The sequence below is a fragment of the Notothenia rossii genome (assembly GCF_949606895.1).
Source record: "Notothenia rossii genome assembly, chromosome: 9".
Taxonomy (NCBI): Eukaryota; Metazoa; Chordata; class Actinopteri; order Perciformes; family Nototheniidae; genus Notothenia; species Notothenia rossii.
This window is the reverse complement of record NC_136907.1, coordinates 68,658,802-68,677,500: the sequence shown is the minus strand read 5'-3', so window position 1 is coordinate 68,677,500 and position 18,699 is coordinate 68,658,802. Positions and strand designations below refer to the sequence as shown.

Sequence of the window (18,699 nt, the reverse complement as noted above, 5' to 3'; positions counted from 1 at the left end):
ACATAGACAGGGAGAATAATATTGTATCTGGGGGGGATTGAATATGGGACGGCCCTGTATGCGCTCAATGGATCAGAGTAATCTCAGTCAAATCAGAGTCAATGCCTTGTCTGCACGCTCTTTAATCCTCTCTGGCATGACATTTAATATGTTGTACAGCAAATGTATTATCTACATTTTCAGACAAATACATTACAGCTGTCTCATACTCAGCAATGTTGATCTACGCTGCTCATGAAGTCTGTATTTGTTTCATTGCATTAACCTTCACATCACTGGTGAAATAAGCTCACGTCTCAATCAATCAGAGGGTACAAAATAAGAACAGAAGCTGTGTCATTTTTGCACACTTCCCGTTTAAATTCTCCAACCAGATATTTGCTTAAATTAATCCACATCGCTTACACCTTTTTCTCCTATAGATGTGTCCCTCAGATTCCTCCTTTTCCTCCCTCCGTTTCTTTCCTCCGGTGGATGAAACAGCACGGTTTCTCATTATCAGCCGGGCTCCTCCCTCTCTTCGACTGGTGGTGTTCCTCCTCCCTCCCTCTTGTGTGGAGAGCTCGGCAGTGTGCGTTAATCCAGGATTGCACTGCCCTACCGTCTGCATGCCGTTGTTGCTGGGAGAGCATGGCACGGCTCCAGGACCCCTGTGCTCCCACGGGAGAGGAGTGAACGAATGAGAGAGAGAGTGACAAGAGAGGGAAGAGGTACAGTCGGCTGTTTCACCACTGTCACAGCTGCTTGAGCATTGAGTGTTGTTGAGTTTCAATCACACACACTCTGTCACATAAACAAGGGAGAAAACAAGAGGAGAAAGGAAGGATGACGGCCAGTTTGTCGCAGCTTTGGGTGCATGTGTGATAGAAGAGAGGAAACCTCGGTCACGTCCCGGGTTCCACCACACAGCAACTTCTCCCTGCTCCGCGCTGCGTCTTCCTCTTGCTCACAGTTAAGAGGGATTAAACTTTTTTTTTTTTTTTTAAATCTCCTGTTGGCACATCCGGAAGTCTTTGAGTTTCCATCATGGAGTCTCCCACTAAAGAGATCGAGGAGTTTGAAAGCACGTCCCTGAAGTACCTGCAGCCGGAACAGATTGAAAAGATTTGGCTCAGGCTCCGAGGACTGTGAGTATATTTACTTTGACTGTTTTCAACAAGTGTGTGTATGTCTATGAATATGCTCTGTGTATCATGGGTGAATGAAGTTTGTGCTTGAGCTAGGCTTTAAATATTTTCAAGTGAATTTAACTGTAATAGTTTTTCTGTAAAAGCTTAATTGATATCACAAACACAAACGTAAAGCATTTTTTCATAGTAAGAGCTAGACCCCACACTGGTTTTGTTTACAGTGTGTTACTGTGTGTGTGTGTGTGTGTGTGTGTGTGTGTGTGTGTGTGTGTGTGTGTGTGTGTGTGTGTGTGTGTGTGTGTGTGTGTGTGTGTGTGTGTGTGTGTGTGTGTGTGTGTGTGTGTGTGTGTGTGTGTGTGTGTGTGTGTGTGTGTGTGTGTGTGTGTGTGTGTGTGTGTGTGTGTGTGTCAGTTTGTATGAAAGAGAGAGAGATAGAGAGGTTTGAATGACTAAACAGCTCTGAGCTATTTTCTTTGAACTCTTTAAATGGTTTCTCTACTTCATTTGAAGGCGAGAAAGAAAGGGAAAGTACGTCAGAGCTGAAGTGTTACCTTGAGGGAGGCTTCCTCACACTTGCACCATTATTGCATCTGTATTTAAGTCCAATGAAATACTTTTTTTTAAGAAACAATTAATTTTTGATGTTTGGTTGGTGTATACAAGAAAAAAAGACTTGAGCATGTCTAAATGTGCACATTTTTGGTGAGGTATTGATCCTAAACAAACGTTTTTTTTTTGCACCCGGCACATTTTTTCTACTAGTATGTTTTGCACGTGTGCCTTTTCTGTTTAAATAACACCAAAGCCTTATTGAGCCTTCTCTCAGATCCTTTTTTCAAACCCCCAGTACAATAATACTTCTTTCTGACATCCACCAAGCAATCGACACCTGTACGACCTTTCTCCCTGAGAAGAGAGCCCCACACATCATAAAAGCAAGCTCCATTTTGAGCTCATTTCCACCTTACCCAGCAGGGGGAGGAGACGCCTATGTTGCTAAGAGGGTTGTATTTCAAAAAATATATATTTGATGTTACTGCTGCAGGTGTAAATGAAAAGCCCCTGCACCACAGACTATGACAGAGTTAATGCACCGTTTCATAGGGCTGCTGTTCATCAGTTTTCCTTCTCTTCAGACATCCCTCCATTTCATTTTCCCGTTACTTTATGTCATGGTATTTCGATAGTTCCCTGATTAGTCATTGTTTCTCTCCCCTCTGTGTCAGAAGCCAAATGTGTTGGTCCCTCCATCATCCTCTGCCACGTCTAGTTTCCTCGGGTGACTTCAATGTCTCTTCCATTTGGTCACGTCATAAATTCCCTATCATAGCCATCTGTCTTTTTGGATAGTTGATGGATAGTGAGTCGGATGATTGTAACGGGGGCCCGGCCTTTTTTTTCTTCCCTCATCACGACTACGCCGCAGTCTGCTGGGTGCTCTAAGGGCTCCTGTTGCGTGTCAGAGATCACATTAGCCTTTAATCTCACAAAGAGCCTCAGTCAGAAGAGAGGGAGATATACCTGACAGGCAGCCCCCACCAATGTTGACACTTCACAGTATATGGTGTGCGTTTAAATTGGGCGGGATAGACAGTGTGCAGTAAATAATTGTGTGTGTGATTGGGAAAGGTTGACAGTGCATGTGCCTTTGTGCATGGTATAGATTGGATATTTGGCGGCTTGGTGACATTTATTGTATGTGCTGCCAGCTTATCCTAGGAGATTTGTTTGGCAGCTGTATTTCATGTGTGTGTGTGTGTGTGTGTGTGTGTGTGTGTGTGTGTGTGTGTGTGTGTGTGTGTGTGTGTGTGTGTGTGTGTGTGTGTGTGTGTGTGTGTGTGTGTGTGTGTGTGTGTGTGTGTGTGTGTGTGTGTGTGTGTGTGTGTGTGTGTGTGTGTGTGTGTGTGTGTGTACTGGATGGTTATCACAGCACTCTCTCTGGCACAGTGTACTTCACAGTGTACACCAATCATCTACGGATAGACTGAGAGAGCGTTTACTTTGGACAGTTTTCGCTCGGATCAACCTTGAATGACACGGTCTGAAGGCTGGTGTCATACACTGATCAAGCCATGAGCAGCGCGGTGTGTTTTATTCCTCCCCCATGACAGATCTACCATTTATGTTTCTGCATCAGTGAATGGATTCCAATAGATTCCCATTGATAAATGAAATCACTGCGACACACCCAGCCTCTCCATCACCTGCTGATTAATGGAAATCAATGAATTATTGAATCACTTGATCAACAGTTCATCCCACACAGAGAGCTCCCTTTAGGTAAGGGCATCTTAGATTTGGTCCAAGGAGGATCAAGGTCAGATGACCGCTATGTGACACAATCTGATTTGTGAGGCTTTGACTAAATATAATAAATAATAAATCAATCAAAAACATCAAGCTGCTGTAACCCATCCAGACAGCTATTTACTCTAACAGGGTTAAATATGGCTTGTCTGTGATCTTAATAAATACAATCATTCCTGGAATTTCCACGACCTCTTTCAACCCACATCCTCATTATGCCGGGGACATTGTATTAAAGCCTTCTAATTAGAAGAAGCTCTGTCTTGTTGACACACACATTTGGATGTTAAGCTCAGTGATGGGGGGGGTTGGGATAAAGGACAGAGGGGGGGTGAGCAGAATAGGAGAGGTCCGTACTTCTGCTTTTCTATGACCTCCTGGTTACCATTTTTTTTATTTATGCTTATTTTTCCGTGTCCTGTGTGCTTTTGTTATCCATACAACTCTCTTTTCTGTATCTCCTACAAGTCTTCTTCTTTCAATTGTTTAATGGACCTCGATTGATTATTTAATCTTTTTTTCCTATTAGTCTTGAGGGAGCTCTTAACATATCTTTACAGGGAAGAGTTTCCCTGGCTTGCAGTTTTACACTGAGCCTTGGGAAAGATTGATATAGAAACAAATCAAGCTAAGTGCTGTGGATTCTGCCTGACTGGAATTTAAATCCTTGTACGTTGTCAAACAACAGTGGGTCCACTTTGCTATCGTGGTGTCCTAAGTGTGTGTGTGTGTGTGTGTGTGTGTGTGTGTGTGTGTGTGTGTGTGTGTGTGTGTGTGTGTGTGTGTGTGTGTGTGTGTCTGTCTGTCTGTCTGTGTGTGTGTGTGTGTGTGTGTGTGTGTGTGTGTGTGTGTGTGTGTGTGTGTGTGTGTGTGTGTGTGTGTGTGTGTGTGTGTGTGTGTGTGTGTGTGTGAATTGAGCTTTTAGTACAGCTGTTATCTCTTCATAGAGGTGTGGTTGTGTTTTAGGCCAACTATAAGAGTAGGTGTGTTTAAATGTGACAGTGTAAGTTCCCTGTGTGTGTGTGTGTGTGTGTGTGTGTGTGTGTGTGTGTGTGTGTGTGTGTGTGTGTGTGTGTGTGTGTGTGTGTGTGTGTGTGTGTGTGTGTGTGTGTGTGTGTGTGTGTGTGTGTGTGTGTGTGTGTGTGTGTGTGTGTGTGTGTGTGTGTGTGGTTAAGTACGTTGGTTGTCAGGGGGTGGAGTGGTGTGTGTGTCTGCATGGGTTTTTTGCATATCATTATGTCTCTCTGAAACACCTCATCTGCATAAGTGATTATAAGCATTTGCTTCCTTAAACATTTACAGTGGGAACACAACCGAACAACATGACTGGTGCAGATGTTATCTCATCCAAAACATGGAAAGGAAACAACCAGTGCAATCAAATAAAATATACTTATTTACATATAATTGCCATATATCTAGACATTCAGTGCAGCAGAAATCTCCTGGCTGCTTATCTCGGTTGTGTAAGGATAATGTTTGGTGATTCTACTCACTGAAAACCACCTGTGCATGAATAGAGGTGTGTTTAGATAATCAGTCCCTAAAAAAAAATAAGCCTCTTCCATTCCAATTGTATTTAAATAAATGTGTTACCAAAGACTAAAAAGAAGAATTTTACATCAATGGGGTTCAAGTGTTCCAGTCTAAAAAATAACACATTAAGGCAGAACCAATTGTTGTATATTTAGACCCGAACTATTACAAAAATATCAAGCTGACAACGACTTGTCAGCCGAACGGCTCTGTGGTGTGACTACAAATAAAGAGACAGGTTTGACAGTTAGCTAATAGAGCACATTGGTCCATGACTTTGATGGGAAGCACTGTTGGGTGAAACAGAGCTTGATAGTGGGCAGCCACCCGTATAAAGACCCTGAGGCATCTGAGGCATGTTGAGTTTTAAACTACTGAATTGTAAAAGTTGCTTTGCCAAAATATTTCAATAAAATCATAAAAGGCAAAACACTTTTGAAACCTTTCAGGAAGTTGGCGAGCCATTATGATGAACAGAATATTAATTTTCCATTCAGTTTGTTGTATATGATTATCATAATGCGTTCATATGTATGCATTGTGATTCTTAAGTCAGACCAGGATTTCCCCCTGAGAATAAAAGCAGACTCATACATCCAATAGAACATTTTAGGAACAACAAAAATGTGGTGAATGCAACCGATGATCTGAAATCATACTCAGGTGCTAAGAGCGAATCTGGTGGTATGGATGGTTCTTGCATGACTGCACATTGTCTTTAATGTCTGTCTATTTAAATAAGAGTTACGTTTGCCTCATCATCAACATGTTTGTTTTTTCTCTCAGGCGCAAGTACAAGAAGACATCCCAGAGGTAAGACCTGCTGCTGGGACACTGGACTTCCTCCTCCTCCCTCCTTCTCCCTCCTTCTCCCTCCTCCTCAACACCACCTCCTCCTACTTTCCCCTGATTTCTTGATTTCCTCCTACTCTCCTACATACCTGGACCTAATCCTGGACCTACGTCTCATTATTCATTGTTGCTTGTTTTGCAGAACACTTTGCAACTCTGTTATGAAAGTGGAGTTTGAATAAAAGTTGCTATTATTATTGCTGTGATTATTATCATTATTATCCCCTCATTTAAATCCACCCTCATTCCTCAGGGTCACATATCTAATTATTCAAACACACTTTGTTCCTCTGTCTTTCACTTGTTCTTTCTCTCTTTTCGTCCTTACCAGATAAACGGAAATGATAGAAATGAAAGGGAAGCATGCAGTTGTCTGAGAATCATTAACAACTCACAGAACTTGAAGCTTTACAAATAACTTGAGTGCCATGCACGTTATCATCTCTATTACGAAACTCTCATTTATTTAGTTCTGTTGGAGATGCTCAGGGGAAATCAAGTCCTTTTATTAACTGGGACTTTCACGCATTTATTTACAAGCGCGAAAGCAGGGATTCTTTATTGCAACTAAGCTTGGGCTATGTAGATTTAACTATAATGTTTAAAATATGTTTCTGTATTGATATGAAACAAGCCATCAGAGTCTTTCTTTATTCATTTCATCGTCCACTGTAATGATTTATTTTCTGAAGCAAAGGACATACAGTGCTATATTTTGCTTTAGAGGACCCAAAGCGACCTCTGAACATATACACATCCCATTTGGGAAAATCTCAGACTGTCCAATGTTTTGTCAATGTTTTAAAATGGAAAGTAGTATAATTAGATTTTAATCCTCATCCAAATACATTTTGCTCTCCTCTGAAATGGAATGGAAACATCCAGTTGCTTGAAAAGACAACATAGCATTGGGCGTCTCTTTAATACTTTCTGACTTGTCTGTGGTAACCCCAAGACTATTATAGCGCATTTCCACTACACGGCCTCGCTCGGTATGGCTACAGTAGGCCTCGTTAGGCCTCGTTAGGACTGGCTCACTTTATGGCGCATTTCCATTACAGTTTAGGAACTGGGGTAGTATCTATAGTAACGCAGTGTAGGCGGAGCCGTGACGCCATCTTCAATGAGAACCCCAGAAAAACAACATCAGCCGTTAGCTGTTAGCCCTCAGAGCTCACAGCTCCTCATACCTGTTCAGAAACTAGACAAAAGTTAAACAAGTACAAACCACAGACTGTCTGTGTCATGGCGAATACAGTCGCTGGTTTATTTATGTCTGTATAGGCCGTTGTTGTGAGTGTGGACGGTCGGAGCATTTACTGCGTTAGCTTAGCCGATCTCCATTTAGACAACAGGCATTTTAAAAGCTTTTTCGCCTGCCGTCTGTCTGCAGACTTGTCAAAGCATTAATTCATGGTTTTTACTAACCGGTATCAGTATGTTGTTACTTCGGCATTATTTTGAAACGTGTATTACAATTAAATCACGGTCAAATATGTTCATCTTGTTGTAGTTGTACTGTAGCCCCCTTGCCAGCAATTCTCTCTCTAGTTTAGCATATTCAGCCCGACTCAGCCTGGTTGTTGGCCCGGAAAGATCCTCGATTTTATGAGGCCAGAAAACTGTGAAATTGTACCCGCTAGTCGGTACTAAGCTAAGTGGAAACGCAACCAAAAACGGCCCCGCACGCTAGGCGAGCTCCGCGCTGGAAATGCGCCATTAGTCTTTTTAAAGGTAAAAGCGTTCAAAAGGTTATTATACTTAAAGATAAGATAGATTTAGACAAGGATTGATACACATTGGGTGCTGTAGTGCGTATGTTCTGCAGCCGGACAGCTTCAAGTAGGATTTAATCAAAAATAAACAACACTGCCCTTGTTCATTATAATGAAGATAATGTCACATGTCACAACAGTGTGGTTCATTGTTGTTCTTTTAATAGTTTTTGGACAACAATGGAGCTCTATATCACATAGGAATAAGTAGGATGAATACATTGTTTTTGCCTTTGTCATGGAACTCTTTGACTGTATGTACACGATGAAACATCCCTAAACTTATCCTTAAATGGTGGCATGGGTGGTAAATGTGCAACACACTATGTTCTCAGTTTTAGTTTCATCAACAAATCCTCCACCAAGGATGCTATGTTTTGGTTTGCCTCTTTGTCTGTATGTCAACAGCATTATGGGAAATACAGGACCAACTTTCAAGGAACTTGGTTGAAGGGCGTAGCATGGGCAAAGGGAGAACCTATTAAAGGATGGAGCAGATCTGGATCACTCATTATTTTTAAATTATGGAAATGGCATTGGCAGTGGTCTGCGCTCTTCAAGTGCCCTTCTGGTTAACATGTCAACATCTGGAACTATCTAACTCTAATGCTCTTTGTGTTCTAATTGCTTCCCTGATAAGGCATGAAAACATAATAGGTTGGGGTAGTGGCACTCTAATGTTGTTTCCTAGCATTTTCTTGTGAACTGTAGGATTGCTGCACAGTTGGAGTAATTGAACAAAACTCTCATCATGCTACTTATTGGCACAGTGTGTGGTCGTTTGGAGTGGTATAGAGTGAGCTGTTGGAAACTCACTCTCTCTCTCACTCTCTGTCTCCCACTGGCGCTGTCTCTCGCTCTCTCTGCTGGGTGGGTGAGTTCCTGTGTGGAGGAGCGGGTGATTGACAGCTCCATATGCGTCTGTGTAATTACGGCCGGGCTAATTGGCAGAGAGGAACACTGGGACACTGTCATTACTGACACACCAGTACAACCCCTCACACATGTAGATGGAGGGAGAGATATCCCTCTTCTCAGAGGGAGGGATGGCAGAGAGGAGTGTTTCTGAGGAAAGGGAGTTAAGAGAGACGGAAGAAAGGCGGTTAAGAAAGGAACGAAGGTCTGTTTAGGTTTTTGTTTGCGTGTTTTACGTGGGTTTGGAAACAGTTTGCCTGTTACTATTTTGGTAAAAAAATGTTGGATCACATGGTCACTAATGTGATATTTTAACAATCAACAGATGCTAAGCCACTTATGGCGCGTTTCCACTGCGGGCCTCGGTCGGTTTGGTTAGGCCTTATTAGGCCCGGCTCACTTTAATGCTGCGCTTCCATTACAGTTTAGGAGCTAGGGCAGTAACTATAGTAACGCAGTTTAGGTGGTGCCATGACATCATCTTCAATGAGTACCCGTGAGCACCCCAGAAAAAACAACATCAGCCGTTAGCTGTTTGCACTCAAGCTCCTCATATCTGTTCAGAAACTAGACAAAAGTTAAACAAGTACAAACCACTGACTGTCTGTGTCATGGCGAATACATTCGCTGGTTTATTTATGTCTGTATAGGCCGTTGTGAGTGTGGACGGTCGGAGCATATAGCCTATATTGCGTTAGCCGATCTCCATTTAGAGAACAAATCAAATCAAGTTTTATTTATATAGCGCATTTTTAAACGATTTTTGGTCAAGCCAAAGGGCTGTACATATAATAAAAATACCCTACAGTAAAGACACTTTACAGCAAATACAACAGCACAGTTTGTGCCGAATATCAGTATGAGAAAACGACACCCTCTGTCCTTAGACCCTCACATCGTACAAGGAAAAACCTCCGGAGAAAAACCCACAGTTTAAAGGGGAACATGGGAGAAACCTCAGGGAGAGCAACAGAGGAGGGATCCCTCTCCCAGGACGGACAGACGTGCAGTAGATGCCGTTTGTAAATCGAAGAGATAATACATTTTACAGCGTAGGTAGACCAAATGTTTGGAAATGCATGTCTATAATAAGAAGATCACGCATTTTAAAAGGTTTTTCGCCTGCCGTCTGTCTGCAGACTTGTCAAAGCATTAATTCATGGTTTTTACTAACCAGTATCAGTATGTTGTTTCTTCGGCATCATTTTGAAACGTGTATTCCAATGAAATCACGGTCAAATATGTTCATCTTGTTGTAGTTGTAGCCCCCTTGACAGGGATTCTCTCTCTAGATTAGCAAACTCAGCCCGACTCAGCCCTGATTGTTGGCCTCGATAGAACCACGATTTAGTCGGGCCAGAAAAAAGGTGAAAAAGTAGCCCCGGGCCAAAACTAGGCCAAGTGGAAGCGCAACCAAAAACGGGTCCCGCACGGCTCGGTACGCTTAAAGCGAGCTACCCGCTGCAGTGGAAACGCGCCATTAGTTACCGTTGCTATGCCTGACAAACTTTTCATTCATGCAGAGCACATGCAATGTACTCCTTTTCTTTCTGGTTTTCTTTAGTCCTTGACAGATTTACAGAGAATAGCAAGCTTCTTGATTATAACGGCTGACAGTCAATATTGAAATGAGACCTGTCACTGGCAGATTATATTAGTGAGCTAGCTAAAAAGGCTAACATCATCTCTATAAATCTTTGAAAACACTGACTTATTTTTAAATGAGAAAAACCTTTAAAAGATGTCTTAAATATGCACTTTGTGGCTAACATATTTTGTCTCAATATACCTGTCCTAGAAAGAAGCAGCATCCTAACTAGTAGAGGCTGGAGTTTAAACTTTCTAAAATTAATTGAAGAGAAGGACAAAGTCGTTACCATTGGATTTTTTTTGTATACCCGCTATTTATGGTGTCAAGCTGTGATTGGACAGGGTATGGTTTTGGTGAATGGTCGATTCAAAATGTGTCACTTCTCTGACAAATCTTGATCTTGTGCTTCTGAAATTGCCAGAGAGCAATTTAATTCAATCACTTTGCCAAGAGAAAATACCAACCACTTCTCTTGATGTTTACAAAAAAGGGATTGATCTCCCAAGCATCACCACTTAAAGTGATTGTTCACAGACAAAGCGACAAGTAGAGGGTGTGTGCGCCTCTTTGTATTCCCTGACAGGCGCCTGAATACTGCACTGAATGAAACAGCCTTTTACTTAAGCCTGTAAATATGCTACACTGGTCACTCCTTGTAGCCCCGCTTTCTAAAAGCTTTAAGTGTTTTGCCATCTGATCCAGGCAAGCCTCCAGCCTGAAATGGCCTTATGTCAGTCTGCCCAGTTGCCAACTCTGTTGAGTGTGTGTGTGTTTTTGTGTGTGTCTCCCTTCTCGCTCACAGGGCTGCTATGTTTGCTCAGGCTCCAGTCTTTGAGGCTATGCAGGGCTACGGTACATGTTTATAGTGGCAGTAATGACTCAGGCATCTACAGCCTGGTCTCCTCCACTTTGCTCCATTCTTCATCCTCTGAGGAGCGTACTAAAGGATTGCACTTCTTATAATGTATTCCTCAAAATTCCTGCAAAGGCAAAAAATGCATCCCTTACATGTCATAGCACATATCATATTCATGCTCCTGTGCTATTTGCACCAATTCAAAGGATCCAGTTTCTATGCAAACGAGCAACATTGCAAAACAAGTCCAATTCACTAAGATCTTTGCAAAAATCCACAATGAAATCATAGCGTATTCAGAGAGTTGGTGGAATTGAAGTGCATTTTTAAAGGTTGTCACGCCTACACTTTCCACTGATCATGGCTGGAACTAATTACATTTATTTTGTCCTCTGCTTCAAAGCACGGCATTTCTTCTTCGGCAGTCTGAAGTTGTACGTTCAAAATGGCAACACCACTTACATACTGGATTATGAAAGCCACAATACTGTTTGTCTATGTCATTTTTAAATGCGTACGGTTTTGAGGAATTCCCCTTGTCGACAAGAACCTTGAGCGCATTGTAAGCTTGGTCGATGTAGTGTGTCATTCAATGTGCATACAAATACCAACAAAGGAACAAGTGAATGAAAAACATAACCACATCTCATGAAAAACAGAGCAATGGAGATGAGGACAGAAATCATGAGGCTGAAAGCCACAAGGGGAAAATTGAACTCTTTGGTTAATGTCAGTAATCAGGGACCGAATCTTTTCATGCATTGGCCGCCTTTCAAGAGCAGCCCATTAGATGCCATTACCCGAGCCCCTCTGTCTCTCTTTCTGTTGTTCGTGGCCATCCGTCACCAAAGCTACTGGGCTATTGAAGAGGATTCAAATATGCAACAATGCAATACTCTTATTGGTTTTGCTTTTGGATTTGCAGGCTACAGACATCAACACAATTGTGTATTGAGCAATAATGACCAGAAATGACAATGGAAGTAGAGTTGATGACGGGCTCTGTATAAAATAATGAGAAGAATAGTCACATCATTGTTGCTCGGGTAGGAGTATCACTCATTAGGACTAATTGATAACAAAAAGAAAGACAATTATGTTCCACTTTAGGCCTTATCGTTAGTTGTTGGTGTATTTATAGTCATAGGTAGTTAAATAGTTAGAATTGGTCTCATGTTCTGCCAAACTATTTTGCATTTGACAATGGCTGACGATGATCTCTGTTAGAAGTGTTGCAGAATAAGTAGCTGAGAGCTTGTAATACAATGTTTTTATCTAAACACTTATTTAACAAAGTATTGCATGGAGCAAAGTTTGACAAACCTTTAAGTGGTATCAAGTTAGCGTATTTAAATACAAATATTAAGTTATTTCATTGTAATAAGGCAGTAGTTCTAACATGAGATACTTCTTACAGCACCTACAAGTATAGCTCTTGCGCTTCTAAGGAGTACACAAGCCAGACCAAGCACCTTCTGTGGCGTAGTCAGTGGCGTCAGGACAAAAAACGAAGTCTGACCGTTCCTCATTTAAATGTCTGGATGTTTAGACAGACCGCAGCAGCTTTAAGACCTACACTTCAGCCATCAGTGACCCGTTGTTTCTTCTGTAATTGCTTTCTAGTTGTGGTGATGAGTTGTGGTTTGTTCTGTTTTTCATTCTGTGCTCAAGTGCACATGTTGTGTGCTATGCTGCCAACTGCAGCAGCAAATCTATTGTTTTGTTATCAAGTCATCAAATTATAAAACCATTCTTTTGGGAGAAAATGTTGTGATTTTTGGGTTTCCTATTCTCGCTGCGGTCTGCGGCACAAATACGCTAATGATTATACCTCTTTCTCTGTTTCTTTTTCTCCTCCTCTCTCCTACTACCTGATGATTAGAGGGGTAATTGCCCAGCTCAAACCAATTTCCAAGCTTGGGCTGATTACATTCTTCTCAACCGTTCTTTTTCTTCCTCCCTTTTGCTTCCCCTCTGTTCCACTTCAGGTGCTCCTTTCTTTTCCGAGGTAAACGCCTCAGTTAGCACGGTTCACAGTTTTCTAAAGCATGCAGGTGCCGGGAGACACCCTTCAGTTTGTGCATTGAAACAAGTGCACAAACCAAAAACATAGAGGATACACATGATCTGGTACAGGTCGTTCAAAGACACATATAACACATGCATGTATGGACAAACAGCTGCTTGTAACAGCCCAAAAGTGATGGATTTTCTATTCAGAGCGAACAAAACCACTCAACAGCTGCACACAATGAGGCAAAGGACTTTAAATGGATTTTTCTTTCTCTGCTTATCTTAAAGTAACATCAAAATGCACAAGTGCTGCTTTTTCTTTTGGTTGCAAAGGGCTTCTACACTGATTATATTCTCCCTCTTTTTCTACCTCAGAAGGACTCTATTGAGCTAAGTGTATTGTGAGTCTGAAGATTGAATACAAAGACCTAAATGATAGGCTTTATCCTAAATTGAGAGTACGGCGGAGAACAGAAAAGAAACGTCAAAGGCTTTCTTGGGGCCAGCCCCGCTCACCACAAGCTTCCCTTCCTGCCGCTTCCAGAAGATAATATTGCAGATTTATGGTGCAGATTGTCTCCTTAATCTGGTTGTTTATATCCATCCTTCCTCCAACCCCCCCGTCTCTCCATCCACCTCCACCCTGATCCCTGCTGACTGTTTGTCCAAAGGGTATTACCCAAGGTCGGCGGAGAGATAGAGCAGGAATGTGTACCGGTGATTCTTTCCTAGTGTCAGTTTGTGTATAACGGATAAAGAGCAAAATATTTTGTCAAAAAAAATTGAAGCTTTGTGCGTAATGCAGTGTTTTAATGCATCAATCAATCAATGTTTATTTATTTAGCCCAATATCACAAATGTTACATTTGTCTCAGTGGACTTCACAGTTTGTACAGAATATCAGTATGACAGTATGCATTTGTGCTCATGTGTGAGGCCCCGCAGCCATCTGTGTGTGGGTGTGTGTGTGGGTGCTTTTTTTCTCCATTCAGCCTTCTACCATCTCACCTCATTCATCTCTAGCTAACCTAGTCATGTTGATACCTTCTGTGGCCCACAGCCTCTGTCATAACCAATGTGAAAAAAATTGACTTTTCTTGGAGATGGATCTAGGCAATGTTTTTATATACTTAGCTTCTCAGTGCTGTGAAAGTAGGCTGCAGCATGGTATAAGCACTCAGGAAATGAGCTCGCAGTGATCTTGCATGTCCAGTGTCCACTACTCAGAAAAAGGTTACATTGTGGTGTTAACCTTTATTGTGTTCCGAGGCAATGTTTTTTGAGTAAAAGAAGGCACCAGAGTTGGAGTGGGTGGATGGAGGGTGTACACACAGCAGGACCTTGACACAAGGTTTGGCCTGCTCAGTTACGACTGGTATGCTTTAGGCAACAACAACATTTCTTAAGGATAGCGAAAGATTGTTGTCAAATATCTTAAATAGTCACTTTTTTTTCGTTCAGTGTGGTGTTTACTCCTTCTGATAACAGAAAAAGTATTGCGTTTGGTGGCAAATTAAATACTAGCTTAAAGAAAAGTAATTATTTGGAGACAAGGTCAGATCAAACAGGTTTTTTGAAGCGGCAAACTCTGGAAGTCAGGTTGCTAGCCATGTTGGCAAGGCCAAGTTGATGGCAGCTGGAATTTAAGATTCACGATGGTCTTCAGAAACGTATAATATGGGTGACGACTTCCATATTTGATACAGTTTATGGTTGTTATGCAGTTTATCATGTGAAACCTTGGTTTATCACCAATGTGGTTTCTGCATTGAAATGGATTTAGAGGAATTCTTGGATTGGAGGCCAGCAGGTGCAAAAATCCATCCAATCGAATATCACCACATGACATGTTCCCAAACTTCTGGGGTATAGGGAATGTGGGGAGCGGTGTAATAAAACGTCACAAATACTATCAAACAAAACGAACAATTATGAGGTTTAGAAATGATGGTATATCTCAAACAACATGTCTAAAGACAATAAAGAGTAGAGTGAAAGGTAGTGATGAACCTGAAGAGATGATCGCCTCCTGAATTTACAGCTCTGCTCAGATTTGAAGAGCGTTATAGAGTTTCAGCTCTATTTTCTTTATTTCTCTGACTGCTCTCACAGTGCCGTTCTAGGACGTTTAAAGAAAAACAAGCATCCAGCTACCGTTGGGTGGTAGCCAATAGAGGCTTGATTAGTGATGTGGTGCTTTGCTGCATGATGCTGCTTAGCTGTTATGTAAACAGTTGATAGTGAGGGACTTGGCATCGTAACGTGACACACATGGTTTGTCACTTGGAATAAACTCCTTTGTAAAATATGTAGAGGTTGATACACACTTCAGTCGTCTGCTTCTGTTTGTGTGTGTTCATGTGAGAGTGTGACATGCTTGCAAACATTCATCATACCTTCTTTTTTCTGTGTGTCACTTGAATGCATGAATTGCCTTGTTTAAATGTGTGAGGATGTGAATAAGACTGCCAGTGTTTCCTTTAGAGGGATGACGCGGTTAGGTGTCTGTTTCCTGTCACGGTCCTTTAAATGCTCCTTCAGACACGCTGGACTAAACATCCTCTCCAAAAAATAAACATTGAGTCCAAACGTTGACTTTTACACAGTTACGATCATGGTGCCTTCACACTGTATGCCTAACACATATTCTACTTCCTCTGTCATGTTTAATATCATGAGACCTATGCTATATCAGACACATGTGTTAACACAGTAGGTTTTAGAGAGAATTGTTCTTTGGAATTGTTGAACAAAGACGTGCTGTTACATTATACTTCATCACAAGTTGATATTTAAAAGGTTAGATCTTTCCACGATGAAGGCCGATAACAATATATCTGATAAAAGGATTTTACTTTCCACAAACTCATTACTCAACAAAAACATTTTATGCACTGCCTGTACAGTAAATGCCACGACGTGGGAGTGATGTCACCAAGAAGACAAGCAGTGGGGTGGTCATTTTTGCCAAAGGGAGTCCTTTAGTCAGCCATGACCTTTAGAAGTTATTACTGTGACGAATACTACTTTGGTGCAGAACGAATCATTACCGTGTGTATTGTCTTTGTAACCCCTTAGCAACCGGATACACACACCATGGGACCAACGCACAATCTGATGCAATGTTTTTATTTTGTGCCATACAGTATTCGCACAGATAGAGAGAAATACAGATTTCTGAAAGCATTTAGTATTAAATTACTATCTATTTTCGTACAGCTAAAAGAGATATGTGATACGATGGAAAGTGTTTCTGTGCATAAGTGTGTGTTTCAGGTGAGGGGGGGTCTTCTGTTACACGCTTCATTAATATTGCCTCTTGTTTCTAACTGAGACTTGCTCTCCCAGTCCGACAATCTGAATGTAATAAGTGGCCAGCGTGCTCAACAACCCTCTCATACTGTTTGTTCCTGCTGAACCTAATGAAGCTTAATTGAGTCATAAAAAACTAAATGCTAATTTTGCCAAGTATTATGTTTCATGGAGACATTTGGTGTTTCTAGATGCCGATGTCTTCCGTGCAATAATCATGTTTTCCGTGCATTATGAGGGGAATCGTGCAATTTAATTTATTGTTTATTTATGTACATATTCCCTATCATGTCTATTTAAGTCCCATTTCTTGTTTTTATATTGTCTTGTTGTTTTTATATTGTCTTCAGTTCATATTGTAATTTTGTTGTACTTGTAATGACAAAATTAAAGATCTTGTCTTAAAGGGCAAGCATGGATTGAGTGGAATGACCTTTTTCTCTACTTAAAATGTGAAATGTTTTATGGTAAGAAGATCAAGAAGCTTGTAACTAGCCTGTTAACAAGACAGACTATGAAGAACTTGTAGCACATTAGCATTTATAATATGTATTTATAATAACATTTTCAAATGTTCTTTTGAGATGCTGCACTAAACATCCTTCAAGGGAAATACACCTTGAGTTGCCAGTAGTTCACTTCATAGGGACTTTGCACCTAATTCATATTTTACACTTTTATATTCTAATATTGGATGAGAATAATTTAGTCTTGAAAAAAAAGTCCCACTCTCACATACTGTCAACACTAATACATGTATTTAATCTAGTGATGCTTTTGTCTAAGATGCTACTTTAAATAGATGAAATAGTGCTGACAGCATGTTATATATTTCTGGAAGCTGATGCTGTTTTTGCTTTTCCTTTTAAATATCTGACAGTATATACCCAGACGCATCATCAGAAGACATTTTTAAGTATTAATGGTGGTATTTTAGGGTGGATTTGTGTCTATCGTTTTTTTTTATTGTAAGAACTTGAAATGACAGTCTGAAGAAATCTCAGACTTCACCAGAGCTAAAACTGCCCAGGGGTTCTAGACACACTGCAGACAAATGTTATTTTAGTGGAAAATGATTTTGAGCGGTACATATATATGAAGTAGTGAAATGATCAATGGGAGAGAAAAATAAATGATTGCTTTATGCTTTACAACCTATTTAAATGATTTATCTACGATATGAATTACCTATCTATTCATTTGAAGGAAAGAGTGGGTTTGAAACTGTACACATAAACTGTATGTTCCTCCTCACTTACATTTCCTTTCTATTTGGAGCTGGCCATTATGTGGAAAGCTCATCATAGGATTGTGTTTTTCAGCATGTAAGGTACAGCAGTGAATATATAGCTGCACACATAATACCCAAGGACACATGGATAACAAACCCTCAACACAATAGATACATTTTTAATTTTATATTTCCCCACTTACAATCCACTATACATTTATTATGATTCATATTTTACCAGGGACAGTTATGGGTTCCCAGATGCTGAAATGCCCATATGTGAGGCACTCCAGCTGGACTGACTAATGGTTCATTGGAATAAAGGCTGCGGTTGCCAGGTCTTTTCTATATGTGTGGTGTGGCCCGTTGCCAAAACAAGAGCACTTCGATGTCCTTGCTTTCCCTGGGTTGAAGGACAGACCACTGATGACCTCTCTTGCCACTTTTCAGCTTTTATTGATCCATCCTTGTGGTTGTGTGTTCATGTGTGTGTGACAAGGACAGAGACTGCTTTGTCTTCACAGCCCTGCCTCTCTTTATACCTCATCGTGGAATTACACTGAATTATCTCTACATGTACATATCTGTTCCATAATAGGACCATCAAGGTTATTCAGTTTACACAGGAGCTGTCATCCTCACAGTAACACCCATAGTTGGCTATCACTACGTCTGGATTAATGTTGTATTTACCTTTGATAGACTCAGGGTATTATGCACAATCTGTTATGTTCTGGCTTAGAGTCAAAAAGATAATCTAATTGAAAGTGCTGTTTTTTCTCCCTCTCCTATTTCATTATGTTAGTTCAGTAACCTGTGTGTGTGTGTGTGTGTGTGTGTGTGTGTGTGTGTGTGTGTGTGTGTGTGTGTGTGTGTGTGTGTGTGTGTGTGGTGTGTGTGTGTGTGTGTGTGTGTGTTGTGTGTGTGTGAGTTTCCATCCACAAGTCACCTATGGCATATTTACTTTGCTTCAGGGATGCGATTACCTTTGCAGTAATTGCAGTATAAGGTTATGTCAGCCCCCCCCCCCCCCCGTGTATCTATCAATACCCTTCACATCTGGCGGTTCACTTCTCAGGGCCTCTGAGTCTTTATTTATCTCCAACATGAGAGACTTAAATCAACCATGAAAGGACAGTCAAAGTCAATTGTGACACAACACCCTGGAGTCCAACTAAACC

At 41.1% G+C, this 18,699-nt stretch overlaps 1 protein-coding gene across 7 annotated transcripts in view; it reads left to right on the top strand.

Annotated features, from left to right (window-relative positions):
* The window catches only part of pde1cb (phosphodiesterase 1C, calmodulin-dependent b), a 101,527-nt gene that overhangs the window by 39,251 nt on the left and 43,577 nt on the right, over window positions 1-18,699 (top strand). For 3 of the 7 annotated variants that reach the window (XM_079651901.1, XM_079651903.1, XM_079651905.1), the window contains one exon: window positions 5,760-5,786. The exons of 3 other annotated variants lie outside the window; for them this stretch is intronic. In XM_079651901.1, the coding sequence (XP_079508027.1) occupies window positions 5,760-5,786 (27 nt within the window). Of the gene's footprint in view, window positions 1-1,010; window positions 1,128-5,759; window positions 5,787-18,699 lie in introns of those variants that run through there. One more of the 7 variants, XM_079651907.1, reaches the window with a different exon arrangement.